The following is a 20,429-nucleotide window of genomic DNA, read 5'->3' as shown; positions in this document are numbered from 1 at the left end:
TGGACAGGATTACTTAATCATTATTTTTTTCTTAACGACATCCTCAGAAAATAACCCGGGGATGAACCAGGATTTGAACCACAGATATCTACCCACACTGTTCCTTTGGTAACCCTTGTGCGCAAGACTTTACATAGTGCTGGTGCTGGCCAAATGCCTAATATAATGCCATTCTTATAGGTTTTTCAGCTCAAATATCCACACTTGTATAGTAATAATCAAAATAAACAATATATCACGGATACTACGGTGAGTCCAAATAGGTCTTTTAGGTTGCCACAAGGTACAATATACAGAAGGTAAATCAAATCCCCAATGGGTGGGTCAAATTAAACGTTACACGGTGATTTCAATGAGTGGATGTTTTTAATGATTTGAGATGAAACATTCACCCGAAAAATTTGGTAGATATTTTAAAAACCAATTGTTACTAAGGCTTATTTCTTTTCATTGCATTGGTCTTTGAAATGATTTCCAGGTGAGGTAAAATTACTGTCCATTTCAACAAAATGAAATTTTACATAGGTATCGTAAAGTCACTGCTTGCCAGCGTCGGGAATCTTCTGGCATATTGTACTTAAGTTCTAAAGTCTTCAACACGATAGCTACCTAACATCTTGCTTAGGATATTTGAATGACCAATGCCGCATTTGACGTACCTGTCATGACGTTATGCACCAATGGTCACTTGGTTACGTAACAATTTTCTTTATGTGGATATATGACTCCCTTTTTCACATTTGAATTATCTATTTTGATATTGGGTGGCAAGGTGGAATTTGCTCAGGCTTCATCCTATTGTAGGGAGATTTGGTTGGCTATTGACATTTGGCATACTTAATTTGACATTCCGCTTATTACTGTTGATATTTGACCCGAAAACCCTATATTACCAGCAAGCTTTCTAGGTTTTGTTTTTGTTTTTTTGTTTTTTGGGCTTTAATAGCCTGCAATTCTAGCCAGATCACGTTGTGCCCTCCAAACGTGCATGCCCCCCTCCCCTCAAGATTAGGTTTCAGTGCCCGCTACGATGCAACTCTGGGGGGGCAAATTGCCCTAGGGAGTGGGGGACCCGAAAAGGGTCTGGTCATTGACATGTGCCCCTATAATGTTGTCCAAGATTGTACCTTCTTATCAGCGGTTGGTAAAATGATAGTGATTATGGTTCAATTCCTGTGAACACCTAGGGGCAGCATGTTTCCCTTCTCTTTAACTTGAATTCTTCGTCTTTTCTCGGGGGAAAAAGTAGCGATTATAAATAAGCTATCGTGCTTTTCACCAGAGGCAGTAAGAAATAAGCGATATAATCACCTCTGGCCATTTTCATCACTTTAATTTAATCTTGAAATAATGGTAGCACATGGCATTGTAGTTCTTTTGGAGCTTTTTGACCAAACTAATAAAGCAATGAAAAACAAATTAAAGGCAAACATCTGGAAAGGAATCCTTGAATAAAGCATAACATGTGCCAAAGATGTTGGACAGTTACCAGATGTAAATCAAAACCCTCGAGAAAATATACCGGCAGGAGCAAACAAAGGAGCAACTTCAAAAGAGCTAGCATGAAAATACTGGAATTAATTGGAGGGTTATATTGCGCCTGACTGAACTCACAGGGTCCTTCAGTGCTGTAAGGGTTAAGATCACATTAAATTAACTTTCTCGATTAATTCACTGCCCAAGTTAACTGCAGGCGTCGTTTGGCTTCTGGACATCAGTTTACCCGCACTTTTAATCACAAGGTCAATGTTATCACAAGTCCTGTTTGCGTGGCATCGCTGAGTGTTTCTGAAAAAAGGGGTGTGCCATTTTTTTTCAAATAATTGTTTGGGAACATTACTAAGTAAACCTGTCCTTTTAATAGCGAGGTTTGCCTTTACACTGACGTATAATAATCAACACTGTATTTCAGGGTCTGTCTGAGAGCTTTTGAAAAGTTTACTGAATTGTGTTTTTTCAAAAGCTCTCAGAGAGACACTGAGCATACCGTGTTGATTAATGTACGTCGGCTGTCGGAGCAAACCTGCACTTGAAATTTACCTCTCCCAAACGCAAGGTACACATTCAAACCTGTCCTCCAAAGGGTTGTATGTCAGCATAGTATGAAAATGTCCATTCGGTTTGTGTCTCGTTTGATTTGCTTCGTTCCCTTGGATTTTACAGAGTTCGCGCTGACAGTATTGACTTCCTAAGAGCCTCCTCTATCAGACATGTTTGATGTACGTCACATTCAGCTACTCGCTGTGATTAATGGGAAATCCTGGCCGAGGCCGCAGGATATGCAATTTTATCATAGTTTTGAGAAATTTCACACAGGATGAAAAAGATGTGCTCGTTCCCTTCCTTCTTGGTGAGAACTTCCTGTGGATCGTTCCTAATATTGTTTTTTTTTCCGTAGCCTACACACAAATCTGTACACGATTGACAAATATGACTGTTGCAACCAAAAAGTAAAACAGGCCCGACGGGAAGAATTACGTTTACGAATTACGAGTTGTGAAAACCGAGACAGTGAAAAATGCTCACTGTTTCTCCGAAGAAATTATTCCTTATAATTTACACTGTGCCGTTGAAGTACGTACTAAACGCATGTAAAATAAAATATAAAGGTTTTAAACATTTTCAGTACTACCACCCCTATTGCCAATTCATGTATCACAACAATTACTTTATAAAGATTTTGGTAACCGAATTTAAAAGAAGTTAATTACTGTTTATTCCTCAGTCCTGCAAAAAGAAGAAGTACAAAGCAATACAGGCGATTCACAATTGTGCGCCACCAAGAGTTTGCAACACGTTGGCCAATCATAACCCGCGAAATTTGTCGACCCTTCCAAATGCGCATTCGGTCGACAAATTTTGCGCACTGTGATTGGCCAACGCGTTGCAAACTCTTGGTGGCGCACTATTATGAAACGGCTGTATTGTAACGCTCAAAATCAAGGAAGCTTGTGCAACTCATTGAATACATTGATCTGACCGGCAATATGTGTGGCATTCTGCCAAAACAAGACATTTTTTGGTACAAGTTGACGGGGATAAAATATCAAAAATGAATGCTGCCATTTAAATTCTAAGGTTTAATTTTGCTTTCATTTTTGTATGTGTGAAACACATTATTTCAAAGAAATGGAGCACTGTTTAACCACTACAGAACAAATCTGTTTTCAAGGGAAACCAATTTGAAGTGGAAACACACTTAACTCCATTCTTTATCTCTGCAAATCAGTGTTCTAGGGAAGTGGAAGCTATCATGAAATTATTATTGTTTACAGTTCCAAAAACTCTCACCGATTTTAAGACGCAGAAGATTTCTTCAAGAGGTGTATCGTAGGGGGCTAGCAGCCCTTCCCCCGACATGTTTGCGTTGTGTTAGGAGAGGAAATAAGAATTTCCAAAACGAGCTACCACTTCAGAGGGTTGAGTAATTTATTCGGATAAAAAAAGAACAGTACTTTGAATGGAAATATAAAACAAACTGTTTTGAACAGAACAAAAAAATAAGAATAATAATTACAGCACATCTTCGGTATTTTCCTTAACCCAAACCCCGGAGGGACCATTGAAATCCTGCATAACCTTGTTGGGTTCAGCACAGTTAGGGTTAATACATTGCGCACAATCCTTGTCTAAAACAACGCCTATAATGAAGCCAATTATCAAACTATTGAAAACAAATACCACAATGTGCCGATATCAACACGGAAGGTTGTATGATGTAGGCCTACGCCTATGTTCATTTGTCCATCATTGTGGTAAAGACCTCTTAGAGAGCACCAAATGACGCTATACAAGACCATCAAAAGACCAACACAAGACCTCCAGTCTGCATGAATTCAAGTCACGAGCTTCTCAAATTAGCTTCAATAAAACATTGCTTTGTTATTGTTGACCCAGTTACTTGTTTTCCGTGTAGCCTATCTTGTGGTCTCCACTTTAACACTACATCGTTGTCCAACATGCATACAGGAGTAAATAGTTGACAAAACATTCCCAGGCATCGCCATAATTATATTGTGTAGAAGCCAAGTGTTATCCACAACTCATAATGCTTATTGCAAACTCATGCACCCGATTTGGTGCGATTTTCAGGTGGTCAGCAAGGATACGTCCCACTCCTTTTGAACATGTGTTCCTCGCAAAACCTTAAAAATACTATCTGAAGGATTGACTTACCTCCCAAAGCAAGGGCCGAATGGTATAATATCGCCAGAAGTAGTACAGTAGAGACATGGAGATCCCTGTAGCTCGCCATGGTCAAGTCCACGTCCGTATCCAGCGCTGAGGACAGACGTAGTGCGATTTCATTCGCCAACGGTTGCTGTGAGAGCCTATTATCACGACCACAGCCGGAATACGCACGCGTGATAGTGCATTGATAAACGACGAAGAAAACTGGAACAAATTCACTCAATCGCTCCACCGTCGCCCAACGGGCTAATTACCATGGACAACGAGAGCATGATTGTTGATAACGCGCAACCGGTGTGCAGCAGAACACATTTCCGCTATGGGTGGCGATCTTGGAGATTGTGCAACACTAGATCGGTGTGCTTATCAATACATGCAGCTGTAGATACATAAATGTAACCTATAATTTGGGAGGGGGTTGTTTTCTTTCTTCCTTTTTTTTCCTTCCTGGGGGAGGGGCTGCGGCAGCAGTAAATTGTTATTGTTTTGTTGGTGTACTACAAGCAGGCGTGGGTTAATACAGGTGTCGGCTTTGGTGCGGTCATTCAATCTCTGCTTTTTCATTAATCAAACACTTGCAAAATAAGACCTGTACGTGGTCCTTTGGACGTAAGCCTCTACAAATAAATAAGTAGATTGAAAAAAATTCGATTGGGGAGGTTGGGATTAAACTCGCATCCAGGTCTGCAGCTGCATCTGGGATTAATCAACCGCCATTTGCTGTGGACGTCCAAGGCAGATGACGAATTGGCAGCGAGACACGCGTTGACACGGTCAACGCACGTCACAATTGTAGCAGACCCCCTAATAATAATAACAAAGAAACTGACTCTGGTTGAAGACATTCGACTATGTTCGCTGAAACAAAAAGAGGGGGGGACGCAAAAGTTAAATTAAAATACAAAACTCTCCAAAGTAATAAAGGAGTTTCCTGGACTCAGCTGATTTCTTTCCACTGGCTGTTTGTTCTCTGGTTTGTGGGTAGCATAAATGGGCAAAGACTTTTGACCTTTAAGTATTGTTTAATTTCTAAAATTTCAAACTATAAACGCGACTTTAAAAATATGGATAAACTCCTTCAAAGATACCTCAAAGTATGAACAAAATGTGACAAAAATCCATCGTGCATCGAGAGGAAATCTACCCCTTTTCAATCTAAATAAAAAGAACCTAAACAAGATTGTTTTTCGTTTAATTGGTTTCCATTGTTTTCTCAGCAGGCCAGCATTATTGTGGCGCCTTTGGCCCATTTAGCAAATTGGCAAATAGGTAGTCTGTGAATCAATGGTGTCACTACAGGCGTCGAAAACCTCGTGGTTGGCAGTGATCAAATCATAACGATCAACACATTTTCCCGCGGTAGGTGGAGAATGTGTAAGTAGAGTCAACAGGTACTTAACTACCCGGCCACAAATATCGCTAACAGGCCTGTTGGCCACGTGTTCTTAATTTACACAGAGACTAATACAAACCCAATTCTACACTGGACATACGCATGACAGAAAGACGACAAAACCCTCTATAAGACTGGCTAGACGTGTAAACAAATATTTCACTGCTATTCCTGTGCCATTTTCACATAGTTGTGTCCATTGAGAAGAAGTACTTTCAAATTGAACATCTGAAGTTCTCAACAGTGACACAACACCCATCTCCAATGTTTGTGAAAGCCTACTTTAATGTTTCATAATGTACATGCATAATTTAATTTGAGTTTTGGGGTTAAAGGTTAAATACTCAAACTGTATTGAACTGAAATGGGAATAATTTGAGTCTGTAAATCCCACTTATTCTTCTTAGTATGGAATGTATGATTTTCATAAGTCATTTAAGGTACAGTATAGCAACTAAAAAGAGTATTATCTCCTCCTCTGCTTTCCGTTTCAGCAGATGACCACAACAATCGTCAGATATTTTCTCATATGTACAGCCTGCCTCAAACAAGCAACTGTTCCGTGACTTACATCGGTCTTTTTCATGCAAAGCAGCTAAGCTGAAACAATCAAATCAGTTAATGTTAATTAAATGTTGATATTGAATTTGTACAATAAGATAATTTGATTACAGGTCCGCAACTTGATAATTTCACTTGAGGAAGTGGTTCTTAAGATTGACAGAAAAGTGCAACATTATCAATTCCTAGACAAACTCCCTATCCTCTATCTGGGTTTACTATGGCACAAATCTTGTGAAAAACCACACAGTCGTATCCATTTTGAATACCTTCGTAGGGGTTGCTAGTTTCTTTTGAAATACAGCAGCATTAAATTTGCTGACTATCATAACCACTATTGGATTGAGGCTGAATGCCGTTCTCGAAACCTTTGGATTGAGTAAACTTTAATGGCCAAATAAAGAAGGTAGGCTAATGGTAGCTGTTTGTATATACATTTCCCTGGATATTTTATAATTGGCTGGGGTGTGTCTTAACAAATCCACTCCTGTTTTGGGATGGAGGTTCACATTTATGTAACACCTGAATAAACCCTCGTCATCTGACAGGTAGGTTGTCGATTTTGAGTCTTCGAGGTACTCAGCCAGAACGGTAATTTGTGGCTGTTTTAGCAATATGCCATGAATACAGGTTTAACTGTTAATTTAAGATATGGGTACTGTTGAATTGTGTGCGCGGCTGTGAGTATAAGAAAGACTTCCTGGCTATATCAGGGTATTCTCTATTCGGCCCGTGTTTCTTTCTCTGATATTTACTGCAAAATAAAATGACTTAAATTGGTACTTTTGTATTCATCTTGGAAAATACTGAAACTTTTAGCATTATGCACATTGCTGTTAACTCCATTCAAAACCAGAGTCACGGCAGTTATAACACAGAACACCAGTTTATTCTGTCAGTGGAGCTATGTTACAGATTGGAGTCCAGATATGGATTAGGTCTTGTTAGGTGCGTGGGCGCATGTATCCTGCTTACATGTAAGTGGTAACCCACAGTCTCCTCGAACACAGTGGACTGATCCCTCGCTGGTGCCGTGCCGTGAACTATCTCCATGAACCGTGACCCGCCACCAACACTCCGAAAGCCATCAGAGGTGCTGGGTACCACCAGCTCGTCGGCAGTTGGGTATGTCAGCTGCCTGGACGCCGACGTGTCTACAAAGAGAACCGACAAAGGACCTTATTCCTGTATGGTACTGATAAGCCCTGGAAGTGTCATCCAACTTTTAAATTTGACCCTTGTACATTCCATCTGTGGACAATGACATTTTATGATAAATAACGGGTCAATATCCTGAGAAAATTCATCAAAGGATAACAACATTGGGTAAAGTATCACGAGTAACGACATCCTGAAGGTATGATAATGACATCTTGGTACCCTCCTGAGAGAATTTATCACAGGACGATGACCATCCGCCGATTTTTCTCCAAGGATGACAACATAGCGCGACTATGATGTCGCAGTTCTCAGATAATGTATCACTTATACTTTCAGGACATTCTGTTCCGTGACAAATCGTCCCAGAATGTCAACAATCTTGTCGACAATATGTCGTCATAATGGGGCGACTTTTCTTTCCATTTAGCCTACCTGTCACACAGGCAGAGATTGGCGGGTTAAACCAGGCACTTGCATCAGATTGGGGAGGTTGGTGACCAACAACATTCTCGAAGCCTTGGTTAAACCGGAGGTGACTGTGTCTGTGAGCTTCTGCTAGCGCTTCGTTTGCTCTAACGTAGCAACCGTAGGCTTCAGGGAGGTCCATTTGCGAATGGGCAGATGGGCCATACCCGGAATGTTGGACAGAAGGTGCGGCAGTAACCTCATATCCCGAAGTATAGCCGCCATATATGGAATCCTCCGGAGGTATGCCATAGTTCCCATACGTCAGCGGGAGGTGACGATGAGTATAATGCAGGGGGTCGTAGGACGAGTGCGCATGGGTGGAAGCACGCACAGGGTAAAAGTCACAGTATGAATTCGCATAAGCAGAAGAGAAACAACCATTCTGGGACTGGTCCTCGGTAAATGTGTGATGGATCGTTACGGGGGGCTGAGGCTCCCTCTCCGAGCTAAAGGGGCGAAAAGCGTAACTCGAAGATAACACCGCGGGGGCAGACACCGGCCCTGGACACGTCTCCGTGAATTCGATACTGGCGTGGAGGGAGCCCTCGCCTTCGCGTACATCGCAGGTTATCTGCTGAGATGACCCGGCGCCACAGTCCTGGTACTCTTCGTCCCTTCGCTGGTTGCCGTCTGGGGAATCCTGAGGATCAGGACCGTCCTTCGGAGAATTTTCGTCTAAACGGAATCAAAGGGAATCTTGAAAATTTGTTTCAGACACATTCAGAGTCAACACGAGTCATTCGTAGTCACCCAACACCGGGTCAAGTCATATTCAAATGATCTAAAGGTTTTTTCGACATGTTCCTGCCATGTGCTGTAACTTCAACATTATTGTGTGACCATCTCAGTTTGGGACAGAACTGCAACTGAGTGACTATTCCAGGCAAGTTTATTAAAATACTTTTAGAGACCTGGTTCATTTTGTAAGGTAATATATTCCTACTTTGTAAGCTACAAACACTACTAGAGCACAGAAAAGCGTAACTGTTCTTCTGTGACATATTTAAAAAGAAATAAGTGCAGAGGTAACTTTTCTGTTAACACAAGAAGTTATTCGTGATATCAACTACGCTGCACCTGCTTGACTTGTTGAACACTTCCTTCGCTTCAGTTTCACGGTAGCTGTTGATCCTGGTGACGACCTTTGACCCGAGGACCTGACCGTAGCTTTAGTGCAGATCTCCTCTTTTTAGAATAAATGAATGGTACAAACAAAAATTCATTAATTTTCTTTATGACATCAATGCAATCAAAGAGAAAACTGTCCTTAGATAGACAACGGTGTTAAAAAATAAAGACGGTGGGGGCGCTGTCACTTACCAGTTTGTTTCATGTTCTTCTGCACATGGTCAACCATTTCTGCGTGATGGTGTTGATCCTGTTGGCTCTCCACCACTAGGAATGCGTATTCCGTCAACATCATGTGGATGAGATGCAAAGATCCTACAAGGACACGTGAAGGAGATCATCAAGAATTTCATTAGACGGACAAACTTAACAGGAGCGGCAGCAGACAGGTAACATGATGGATTTTACACATGGTGACTGTAATTGAAAGGGTGAAAAATTTTATTCAGTTAGGCCTAATATTAATTTTTTGAACAGAGGAAAACAGCAGTTAGCAATGCAGTTTACAACCAAGAGGCTACTTCGACCGAAGACTCCTTTTGTCATTGCATCATGGGAAATACAGATGCCAACATCGGACACTAAAAGGTATTTATTGGAATAAGCAGGTGTCAGTTTTATCGTCTTCAGGTATGTTACTTCAGTTGCAGTTTCCGTACTTGAATAACTATGAGTGATTTAACTTTAACCAGGATTCCAAATACGTCTAATTTCATGCACTCGTGCTAAGAACGGTGAAAGAATAAACAGATAATCACTGTGTATGTGTAAATACAACAATTATACAGAAGATGTTGGTGCATTTATGAAATTGACGTTTCAAGGCAAGCGCTTTCTGGCTGCGGCACCAATGGAACTTATTATACCCCATATACTTGAACTTTGCTGCGTCAAAGTCGTAATTGTTGCCAACCACTGGTTAGGGTTGGCAAACTGAGACCTGCCGCTGGCACAGAAACAAAAGATTAATAAACATAATTATGCATTGATGACGTCTGAGATCGTTTGCATATTATGCGCTTTCCTATGGTGGGGCTTCGCGGTCCACTGGGCACCATAAACACACATATATAAAACATAGCTTTGACATTATCAGATAGTGGTCTGTTCGCAAAGTATATAAAAATCTCACGCAGCCAATGAAGCACACTTTTTGTTGACGTGTGTGCTTCTCTGTGGTGTTCAGTGGACCGTGGAACGGACATTTGTAAGCACTAGTGTGGCGCTGTCGGTACAATGGTCTATCAAAAACCTCACACACAAAAATCAAAATTCAATAATTTCATCAAAATGCGTATAATTTATTGTTATTTAGCCTGCCCAATAAAAATGGCAGTTAATGTGTGCAAAAAAAAGGAGGGTGCATACTTACCAAAGCTAGATGCACGTTGCAGGGTGAGGTCTCTCAGTATTTTGGAAGTAAAAAACGACCACTGTAGCATGAAGGATGAAGAAAGGTCCGCACAATCGCTCCCTGAGATCTTCTGTATTGGGGATATTGACAGGTACGGTGAATTATTTTGTTTTAAATTTGAATATATCTTTTCCGCCGATTAACCAGTTTACACTTTATGAAAGTGTTCACGTATTCCATTGCATTTACGTTTACCTGATTATTTTCTCATATGAGACCGACCATTTTTTATTAATTAATTAATTGAAACAAATATCAATGAGTGGGTTTGCGTAATATCAGAAATGTAAATGTACGTTGTAAACATGGGGTACTGTGAATATTCAAGGTGACAAGTGATTTTTCCCTTTTTGTAGTTTAATAGAAAGCGCTCCAAATCACCTTAGACTGCTGCGGGATCTTGTTCCTTTTGGCTGGATATTTTGCACTACACAAACCTTAATGGACGAGTCGAAACTGACGTCCTATAGACTAATCAGATTAGACGCCATAACTGTGGTGGCACAGCACTCACATGCACATTCTTCAGCTTAACGCGCGCGTGCATTTGGCAAATCACGACATCCTATTGGTCGAAGGGGCATGTAACGCGCGCGTACCACCTGTCCACGAGCTTTGCACCACCGCAGTGATGGTTTCTAATTCTGGTGGTCGAATTACACTATACCTGGAGAACAAATCGGTCGATGAGGCTATCGGTCCATTCCACATACGCCTCCAGAGGGGCTTGCTTGGCCAGCAAACCTTTGAACTCCTGCAACACTACGAATTCAAAGGTCAAAGGTTTAAAGGGCGATAAAAAAACGCGTTTTAAGTATGAAAACCGTAAATAATATTCCCCAGAAATGTGCAAAGAACAAAAGTGCATAAAGCGTGAAATCTGATACGGGTTTATAACCATGTCTTGATGTCTCGTACGGTCAGAAGTCTGACGGTGACCAGCCTATACTGTTTTTGCTGCACTTGAAGGATCCAGTGGGCCAGCAGAATATTCACACTGCCGAGCCAATATCACCAATATCTGCTGCAGTGCAACTGGTCTGGCTTGAACAAGTTGAAATCACCCCAGTTCTTTGTCGACTTAGGGGTTGACAATTGTCATCGTTTAATAGGAAGTTTAAAATCTCTCAGTCCAAATTGCGTCCGAACTGACGGCTCAAAATAACTTAGTCCTGCCTAAAGAAGGCGCCAACTGACAGATTTTTTTAAGACACGCGTGTTTTTTGTTTTGTTTTGTTTTGTTTTCGAGCTGTAGTCAGGTAATTCGAAGACCGCCAGACTTCACAGGCTTACCTGTTTTGGCAGCGCTAAATGCTGATTGGCTGACATCTGCGTGCGTCATGTTCCCGCTGATATTTAGTTCCGCGAGATCTCGGGTCATTTGGCTCACTGTTTCTTGGCTTAGTAACACACTTCTTGCCGTCTGTAAACATGGTTAACAGCATGCAGAGGAAGGTTACCCTTTGCCGATTAAACTTTGATCATGCCACCCAAAATCAACAACAACCTGGTTGGACGCAGAACACAAAAACAATGAAAATGGAGACTTCATGTTTGTTGTTCCGGGGTCAAATATTTCCCAGCGTGAATTTCTCACCCCCCAACACCGTTGACATGGCAACACAGTGCTGCCCATTGCTCATTTCATAGTACCTTTTTGACATGGTTTTTAATTCAAGGAGGAATGGAGGTTTCCCCTGCCCCAGTTCTCGTTTCATTTTTTGAAATACAAAGACACAATGGACACCTACAGCTAAACCTAAATAGTCGTACATCCTAGTCCCCTCTGGCACAACTGAGTTTGGGGTTGGGTTAAGCACCAAGAGATATTTCTAGAGATAAATTCTGGATGTGCCATAGCAACTCCATCAGGGTTTCTTGATGTACAACGTGGAGTAGACATTTTGCAGGAAATGGGCAAATAATAAACGTGTAACAAGGCAAAAGTATGGTTTTCCATATGTGCCGTCTGGTAGGATTTTTCAGAATACTGGTTGAAAAAATGCAACGCCGGCTGAAAAATGCGACTCCGGCTGAAAAATCCGACCAGACGCGTACGGCACATTTGAAACACCACAGCAGAAGGTTCCCAAAGGTAACAGCAATTGCTCGTGACAATATTTAATGGGAATTAACATTAAATGTTTTCTGCGAAAAAGAAATTAAACACGACTTTTACCTGTGCTAACTGCACGAACGACATTTGTCGCCGCAGACTTCTCACGAATGAAGACAACACTGCAATCAAATCAGTTGAATGAGTCAGTCCCATCTCAATCTGTTGAATAAGATTATTCGTGCCCGCCCGGCGGTACCTCTGCCGGTGCCCACTGGTCGCCCTTCCCGGGCCTGGAATGCAGCTGGGTGCACTTCAGCCAAGTTGGCACCCATTTAATATCGCACAGGATTGTGAAAGTTATTTGTCATAAGCTATTCGCTAATTTGCAATTGGTGTTGAATGTACTCACTCAGAGACGTTAGTGATAACTTCTTCCTGTACTGTTTCTATTTTTATGTCTACAAGGGCACGTCAGGCTGATTCCTTTAACGATATCTAAACAGTAAACGTACTGACTTCCAAAAAGGCAAGGTTCAGCCCATAATCTTGACAATGCAGGTCGTCCAAGAGAAAGATACGGAATTTCTGTCTTATTATTCCAGTAAACCTACTTTTCCAAATGAAGTGTGGAACTCTATAAATCATCAGTTGGAAAAGGTTTGCTATTCTCAATTCTAGGATGTGGTTACCTTTCATTTTCCGCGCTCGCAATTTCTCACACATTTGGTCCAGCGAACTGTCAAGCCAAACCGGTATCTTCTTGGCAAATGTGCGGATGTCAAAGCTCAATCCCTCCGGTATGTCTTGAATCGTGCACGGTATCAAGACATCTGTCAGGACCTGTCAATTATTCACACAAATAATGCTGAGAAATGTACAAGATCACAGTGGAGTATTTATGTTGTGATTACATTTTTTTCCAAACTTAATGTTGCTGTACCTAACACTCTTCTGAAATGTGATATCCTGCTATCGGAATTTGCTGCTCTTGGTAATTTCGGGTTGCGTGTAACCTTGAGTGTGTAGGGTACTCTTGGAACCGCTTTTAATGTCGTTTTGGCAGGGTTCGGGGGTTTTAGGGTTAGTTTAACGTTGGGTATCCGCCTTGAATGGGCAGAAGCACCCCTTCATCAGTGGAAAGGTGTCATGCTGGTACGGTGAGGATGTTCTTTTTGTTGGTAGCAGCCTGACCGTAACACGCACATTCCATAGTCGATTGTGAACCAGCGAAGTGGGGTCTCTACAAAAGGAGCTAGGAAATTGCGCCCTCTCTTGGTCTCGCTCGGGGGATAGGCTTAAGGATAGTATGAGGGCTATTCAACAAAAGTCCACAAGTTATAAAAGTGCCATTGTACCGTGGACGTATGCCAGTGTCAGACTGCCTGGGCGCCTATCATTTGTGTCTGGCAAAAGGTAATGACCTCTGGCTCGTTTACCTTGTACAAAACCGAGTCACACAGAGCAATGACATCAATGATGACGTCAGAGGAGAGAAGCGACTGCATGTGTTTTGGCATGCCTTGCCAGAAGTGGAGCAAGAAGTTCTGTACCTGCAAAATAAACACACAAACAACATTATCCCGCTACTCAAGGATTAAAATTCATAGGGCTAACTCAATCTTTCTAATTAGGTCGTCGCTATCGTTACCTTCAAATCAAAAAAACAAAGAAACAAAAATATAACAGAACAAATCAAACAAAAACAGAAAATGTATACCTGGCCACAGGACCCAATGCACTCATGCCAACCATTTACCCTTAAACTTAGACTAGCCGTTGTGGTTACGATCCTATTTTCGATTCTTACCTCCTCAAAGTTTGAAGACACAATGGTGTCCAAAATACGCTGGCAGTGAGTCTGGTACATCAGTAAGAATGTCTCTACCTGTGTTTATACAGGAGACCAGTCAAACTTGTAACAATTGATCCAAAGTTAACCTTCAAACTCTTTGGCAAAATCTAGACTACAACGAGTTCAAACAAAGAGACACAAAGGTGCAAGCTAAAGAAATCTGGAGTAAAGTATATAGTCGATTGGTACCTTTTCCGAACTGATGTCATCAGGAATGACCAGGTTGCCTGCTGTTGGGAAATCTGGGAGAAGGGTCCCAGACTTTGAGCTCAGAGAAAATTTCCGCGCAGATCCCTGTCGAAAATTGGAAATGAATGTGAATTGATGCCTTTGCCATAATCACAAAAACTCATACTTCCTAATATACTGGCAATAGTCGGACACTCTTAACATAAACAGACATTACGGTTTCACCCTGTCACAATAATGTTTTCAATCTGGTCAGCCTCCAATAATTCTACTTTTTATTTTATCAGAGTACAATCACCAGACTGGTTAAAAAATTGTGTTTTGGTTCATGTCTCGTAATAGGAAAATAATTCCAAGGAACATCGTTACCAGTTTTGCTTCTAGGAAATGCAAATGTAAAGGAATTTCATCGATTCGTGGCCCTTCAAAAAAGAAAACAAACCTTACGAAAAACTTCTCACCTCTGTTTTTACTTTAGATTCCGAAAATCTGTTAAAAAAGTGATTTTGCAAATAAAATTTGGGTTAGTAGGCACGTAGGCAAAACAGAACCAGGACTAGGTACAGTCACATGACCTAAAGACGTTCATGTCTATTATAATTTTGTGAAAAAGTCACAGAATGAATGGAAATGACGATACTTGTGGCAGAAGAAAGTCTGAAAATCGATTTTCGGTGATGCTACTGCTGTGATGCTTTATGATTAAGATTAATTTACTTGCTCCTGATAACTTTCACAAGGCAGGTCTCTATGGAGTTGTAAGGCTTGGGGCACTAGTCGCCTTGTATTGGTTTGAATGTTACATTTTGTCCACTTCAGGTAAAAAAAAAAATCATACACACACAACTGTTAGATAAACCCGAAGCAGATTTCAGCCTTGAACAGCAGCACCCCCTCATCGGTTGAAAAGAGCAGGGCTGGTCGTGAGTGTTCAGTTTGTTTGTATAGCGATGCGACCGAGACGTGCATTAAGATGGTAAACTAGGGAAGCTCAGTTCCGACCAAAGGAGCGTCCGTTTCTAGCAATAACGCCCTCTCTTGGTCGAGCTGGAGACTCGTACAATGAACAAAAGTTTTACCAAATTAGAAGACTAGCATTGAAAAATCCGGCTTATGAAGCAGCCTATCCCCGCCACCCATACAGTGGACAAACTTACCGGCTCAGTCCCTTGCCGGAGTAAACGGAGTGGTAGTAGATGGATGACTTCTTAATGCCAATACCATAGTAGTGGTACCTGAAGTCGGGGAACGTGTTACAAAAGAAGCAAACTTCTGTTGTGCTGACTAGATTTAAACAATGTCCAGAAAATTTCAATCGCCATTTTGGCGAAACGATTTGTAGACAACTGTTAATCTCGTTAAACAGTTTTTTTCTGTCTAAATGTTAAGTGCTGAAGTCAAGCCTAACACTTACAGTGAGGTGTATTGATTGGATAAAGGTATCTTAAAATCCTGTTAACAAATCGGATTAGGTCTATATACAGGTTTTGAGTCCCGGGGAAATATGGCCAGTTTTTATGACAGCCGAGCAATTTTTATTTATTTCATTCATTCATAAAAGATTTGTCACCTCTTGTCCGGAGGGTTACTGTTTCTAACGTCTTGACGTCTTTCGTTCCTAAAAAGCAACACGTTCCTTCACTGCCATCTCCCACTGAATTCGCCACAGAATTTAGACTTAACCACAGTTTTGAAAGTACAAGGATTTCTTTTAAAAAATTACTTTGATTGTCCTCTTGTGCCGAGCCTTCTTGTGGTGAGCTTTGGAAACATCTGCCGAATAATCTGAGGAAAGAGATCACTGATCAGCTTTTTTTTTTACTTTGAGGATAAATTTGGTTCTATTAGACAACAAAGGGATTTCGTGACGAGTGTAACGTCCCCAGACTGCTCAATGAAAAGCTCTGTACCTATCTGCCTGGATCTGACACACCCCTTCATCGGTTGAAAAGAACCATATTGGTTGGGGGTGTTCGTTACTAGGTGGCGATTCGATCGTAACACGTGGATTTCATTGTCGTTCTTGAACAAGCGAAATTCCGTTCCGACTGAAGGAGTCTGCGTTGCTACGAAAACTGCGCCCTCTCTTGGTCCAGATCGAGGCTGATAGCATATACCACTGGTCTTTATGATTATAGCCCGATAATATGATAGAGATCATCGTGCAAAAAATAATCTGGCTTTCCCTTTGTGATGTGCTTTGGTTGTCAATGAATGTAAAGACCGAAAACAAAGCCTGCGGACTTGTATTAAACATTACACTTACACAATCATTTTAAGTATAGACCTAATCAGAAATATGTTGCGCCTTCAACGACAAATGCTTTTAGAGAGACAGGTTATTACTGTTGTAAGCAAGGGTGGGTAAGTTAGCTTTCGCTGTCGATATAAAATGGAGGTCAAAGTTTGTGAACAAAAGATCGGCCTGTACAAACCTTGCCGAAGGTGGCAGCCCCCGCCGGAGTGAAAATTCTCTTCTTGCAGAGGTCCAAATAATGCGTGTACAACACACATCGAGGCAAGCACACGCCCTCTGCTCTCTCATAGTTCTCGTTCAACCTGCATGAGGGAAGATTTAACAAGTCTTGATCCTGATATACATGTGCACGTGCTTTATTGATCAGGGATGATTTGCACTTTGAATAACCCTCTCAATTTGCCTAGTACTGCACAGGAAACAGGTCTGACAAGTCGCAAAACGCCTTGTTTACAAGATTCCGTGTTGAATTAAGGGCGAGTTAAATGGGGCTTCAAAGTTACCCATGGTCCGACCAACTTCATGCAATCTTTGGGATATTCAAGTCGAGTCAATTTGAAACCGAGCCTGGGGCACAGTTGAATAGGTCTAAATGTTATCAATATCCGTTTTCGTCATTAGTAAAGAGGAAACCACTGAAGTAAAAAGCAATGTTCGGGAGGCAAAGACACAAAAGTAGCGAGATACGCAACTAATTAACGTCAAAATGTAAGTAAAGATAAAATTTCTCAAAACATTCTTTTAATGGAACTGCAACGCGCGGCAAATGGAAGAGATTTACCGATGGTCTCATTTCAGTTCGCGCTTAAAACTTGCCCAAAAGTCACCGTTTCAATGATGGACCCAGTCATGATGGATGTCATGCACTGTGTTATTACTTGGCGCCATATTCTGTCCAAAAAGGAGTTCACTGGCCACAGTGTGTACAGTTACGTCAAACAACTCCCCCACCTACCATAGCAAAGTCTCATGGAGCTGGGTCTGACCGACGAGGCTGGTGTCCGTCTCATCCGACCGCTCCGGGGACTGGCATTCGCGTTCTTGCTGAGACGGCATCCTGAACTTTCCCTTAAAAACAAATAAGTGACTTTCTGCTTGAGTTATAGCTCTTGTTGGCGATTAGCGAGTTTCATTTTAGAATCCTGTACTATATGTAATGCGATACTTATGTGCATGTTCTCACAAAAGCACGTAAGAGATGCATGCGCCGTGCGCATACGGCTGTTCTTATTCATAGGTAAATGCGTACCAATAGGTGCGCAATTATCCATCTTCCCTCTCCTGAAACCCGTTTTTAATAAAATAAAGGTGTACGTCTGTGGACAAAATCCTCATCTCATGAAATTTAGAACCAGACCTGCAAACGACGGTTAAATCTGTGGTTTCCACACAAGCCTTCTCAGTGCAAGGCGATTGAAAACAGGTCGTTCATTACATCAACATTTGCTTGGAATGAAAGTTCACCTGTTTGGATAATTTTGCTCCAATGTGTTCAACTCTGCAATTGGATTTTTCGTGAAGAAATGAAACTAAAGACGTTGATACAATTAACAACAGGGACTCAGTGACTAGTAATGGGCATACGCTATGAGCGTGTGTCAAATTTGAGTGGAATAGTCAGGGGAAAAATGAAAATAATTTTAATGAAACACAATCAGTAATCATTAAATTTAATTACCTACCTTCCCATCAACAGAATGGTCTTTACCACAAATGTGCTAGATTCGGGGATCCACAGCATTAGTTTATAAAATTCCAATGGGAAAACACAGGTGCATACTGCTGAGCAGAGCTGTACCAATTAATGATTATAAAATGTACGCGGTCAGACCACAAACTTATATGTACACAGTAAACATTGCCGATGCACCACTGTCCCACCACAGCATCTGCAAATGACGTCTGGGACCCAGAACGGATACTGATTGGTTAATTTTCTGGAGCGAATTACGTTCGTGTGGTTGTTTGCGTCAAACATGTATTAAACGCTGTGTGTAACACTTTCTTCTCTGACTAATCTGATTAAACGCCCCGTGGATTTCTGCAAATACGCGCCCGTAGGATAGTCGCCTCGCACTAATGCGCGAGTCAACACTCAAATATTGACGAACCAAACCTGGGGCGTCCCGATTAGACGCATTACACGGCCCAGATGTCGGCACACGCATTGGTTAATGTTGGCCCTGCGGCTGGTATTTTTGGGGGGTACCGTTAACATTATCCCACAAAAATGCGTGTTTCGCAATAGGGAAGGTCCTACACGCTAGAAGAACATTGAATGTTCCTTTATTCATCCCCATGCAAACCTTCGCGTCATTCATTTTAACTATCTTACGTGCAAATATACTTTATGGCCTGAAATTCCAACAATGGCGACGACTAGCATCATAACTTTTGCTTGATGAATTTAATATAATTAAAGAATCACATGGCTGTATGCAGTGCGTGATCAAAACAATAATTCTCTTTAAGGTCTCGCTAGTTTTATGCCTTACCCTTTTTGCAGCTTAATAAGCCAAGATAATACGTAAAAATTTTCATTGTGAATAAATTTGACACAGGGGTTTGTTGTTATGTTTGTTTTGGTCACGGCCTCACTCGCGTTGGCCCCTGTGCATTAAGCGGTTCAGCAAGTGAAGGTAAAATTTCTTGCGGACCTTGTCTGGGAAAATAAGGTTTACGAAAACGGTAAATCTGGGTGGAGAACCTTCTGGGGACAACATTTCCGGAAAAGACACACTCTAAAAACACCCGGATCAGTCTGACCCAGGTGTTTTTAGACTTTATTAGAGTGTAGTAGGGACTGGATGCCAAACGGAGAACGTATTTATTAAACCATGGAGGTGTGATTCTACCTCCACGATTAAACATTCATTACAAAAGCGAGTGAAAAACAGTGGGCTAGAGGGACAACATGTCATTACAATGGCCTCTGTAAACTCCAGCATTTCCAAATCGTCGACTCTCCGAGTTTTAAAAACTCACAAGGTAAGAGAAAGTCCTCTATCAGGAAAAAAGATTGTTGAAAAATTTGCTAATTCGTTTGAAATACAGTTCAGGACAATAACCTCAAACCCTTCCCCAGAACAGCGTTCGAGTTATAAGTCATTGCCACATTTGATTCTTAAAAGTGTGAAATTGCCTATTTCATCGCTTTCATTTACGTATTTCACCGTGTACCTAGATGGATCGTCTGACCTTTACGCAATCACCGTCCCCAAAATTCGAATGTAATGTTAGATAGCAGCCTTTAAAAGGATATTAATCTAGGAGAAAAAAAAAGGTTACCAACTCTTACAAATTTTCAAACAGACATGGAATGAGGGAACAAAGCTTCAACGCTAGCAGGGATTAGCAGCCGGAATAAAACCGCGATTTGTTGACCAAACAAACTTGGAGATTCCAAAGCGAAATGGCGGCGGTGCCTTTGATGGAAATCTCAGCCGCTCTTTGTTTGCCTGCTACAATCAAAAGTACAGTGACGTAATTAAAAGGGCCCCACAGTGTGAAAGGGTATTCGTGGAGCGCGGGAATGAGTCCCACAATAAGCCTAAGTACGTCTTGCTCCACGCGTGAGTGTAAAGACCATTCTCATTCTTTTTGCTACGTCACAAGCGTAATGTTGCCAGCCGGTGGTCGGCCTACGTTATCAACAACAGCAAAGCAAAATGAGCAATTTAATTACTGTAAACTGACGCAGTTGCCGAAACTCTCACCACGAAAATACTGAATAAATAATTATTTTGGTTACTTTTC

At 41.4% G+C, this 20,429-nt stretch overlaps 2 protein-coding genes across 2 annotated transcripts in view; both read right to left on the bottom strand.

Moving 5' to 3' along the window:
• The window catches only part of LOC110983144 (uncharacterized), a 66,625-nt gene extending 62,306 nt beyond the window's left edge, over positions 1 to 4,319 (bottom strand). The window contains exon 1 of the mRNA XM_022242141.2: positions 4,177 to 4,319. Within this exon, the coding sequence (XP_022097833.2) occupies positions 4,177 to 4,255 (79 nt within the window). The 5' untranslated portion in view covers positions 4,256 to 4,319. The remainder of the gene's footprint in view (positions 1 to 4,176) is intronic.
• A 322-nt stretch (positions 4,320 to 4,641) lies between these two features.
• Positions 4,642 to 17,738, bottom strand: LOC110983134 (DNA-binding protein RFX6-like). The gene is made up of 17 exons (XM_022242128.2): positions 17,629 to 17,738; positions 16,852 to 16,975; positions 16,140 to 16,201; positions 15,574 to 15,651; positions 14,878 to 14,905; positions 14,417 to 14,521; positions 14,183 to 14,260; positions 13,812 to 13,925; positions 13,065 to 13,215; positions 12,496 to 12,554; positions 11,610 to 11,739; positions 10,984 to 11,078; positions 10,275 to 10,386; positions 9,095 to 9,217; positions 8,852 to 8,959; positions 7,739 to 8,449; positions 4,642 to 7,299 (listed from the first exon to the last, which is right to left on the bottom strand). Exons 1-17 carry the CDS (start codon positions 17,727 to 17,729, stop codon positions 7,055 to 7,057), a joined length of 2,424 nt encoding a protein of 807 aa, XP_022097820.2. The 5' UTR covers positions 17,730 to 17,738; the 3' UTR covers positions 4,642 to 7,054.
• Positions 17,739 to 20,429: the final 2,691 nt, after the last annotated feature.

Source organism: Acanthaster planci, linkage group LG21 (assembly GCF_054643075.1).
Source record: "Acanthaster planci isolate LZ-2023a linkage group LG21, COTS_SCS, whole genome shotgun sequence".
Taxonomy (NCBI): Eukaryota; Metazoa; Echinodermata; class Asteroidea; order Valvatida; family Acanthasteridae; genus Acanthaster; species Acanthaster planci.
The sequence above is the reverse complement of the archived record's forward strand: the minus strand, read 5'-3'. Positions and strand labels throughout refer to the sequence as shown.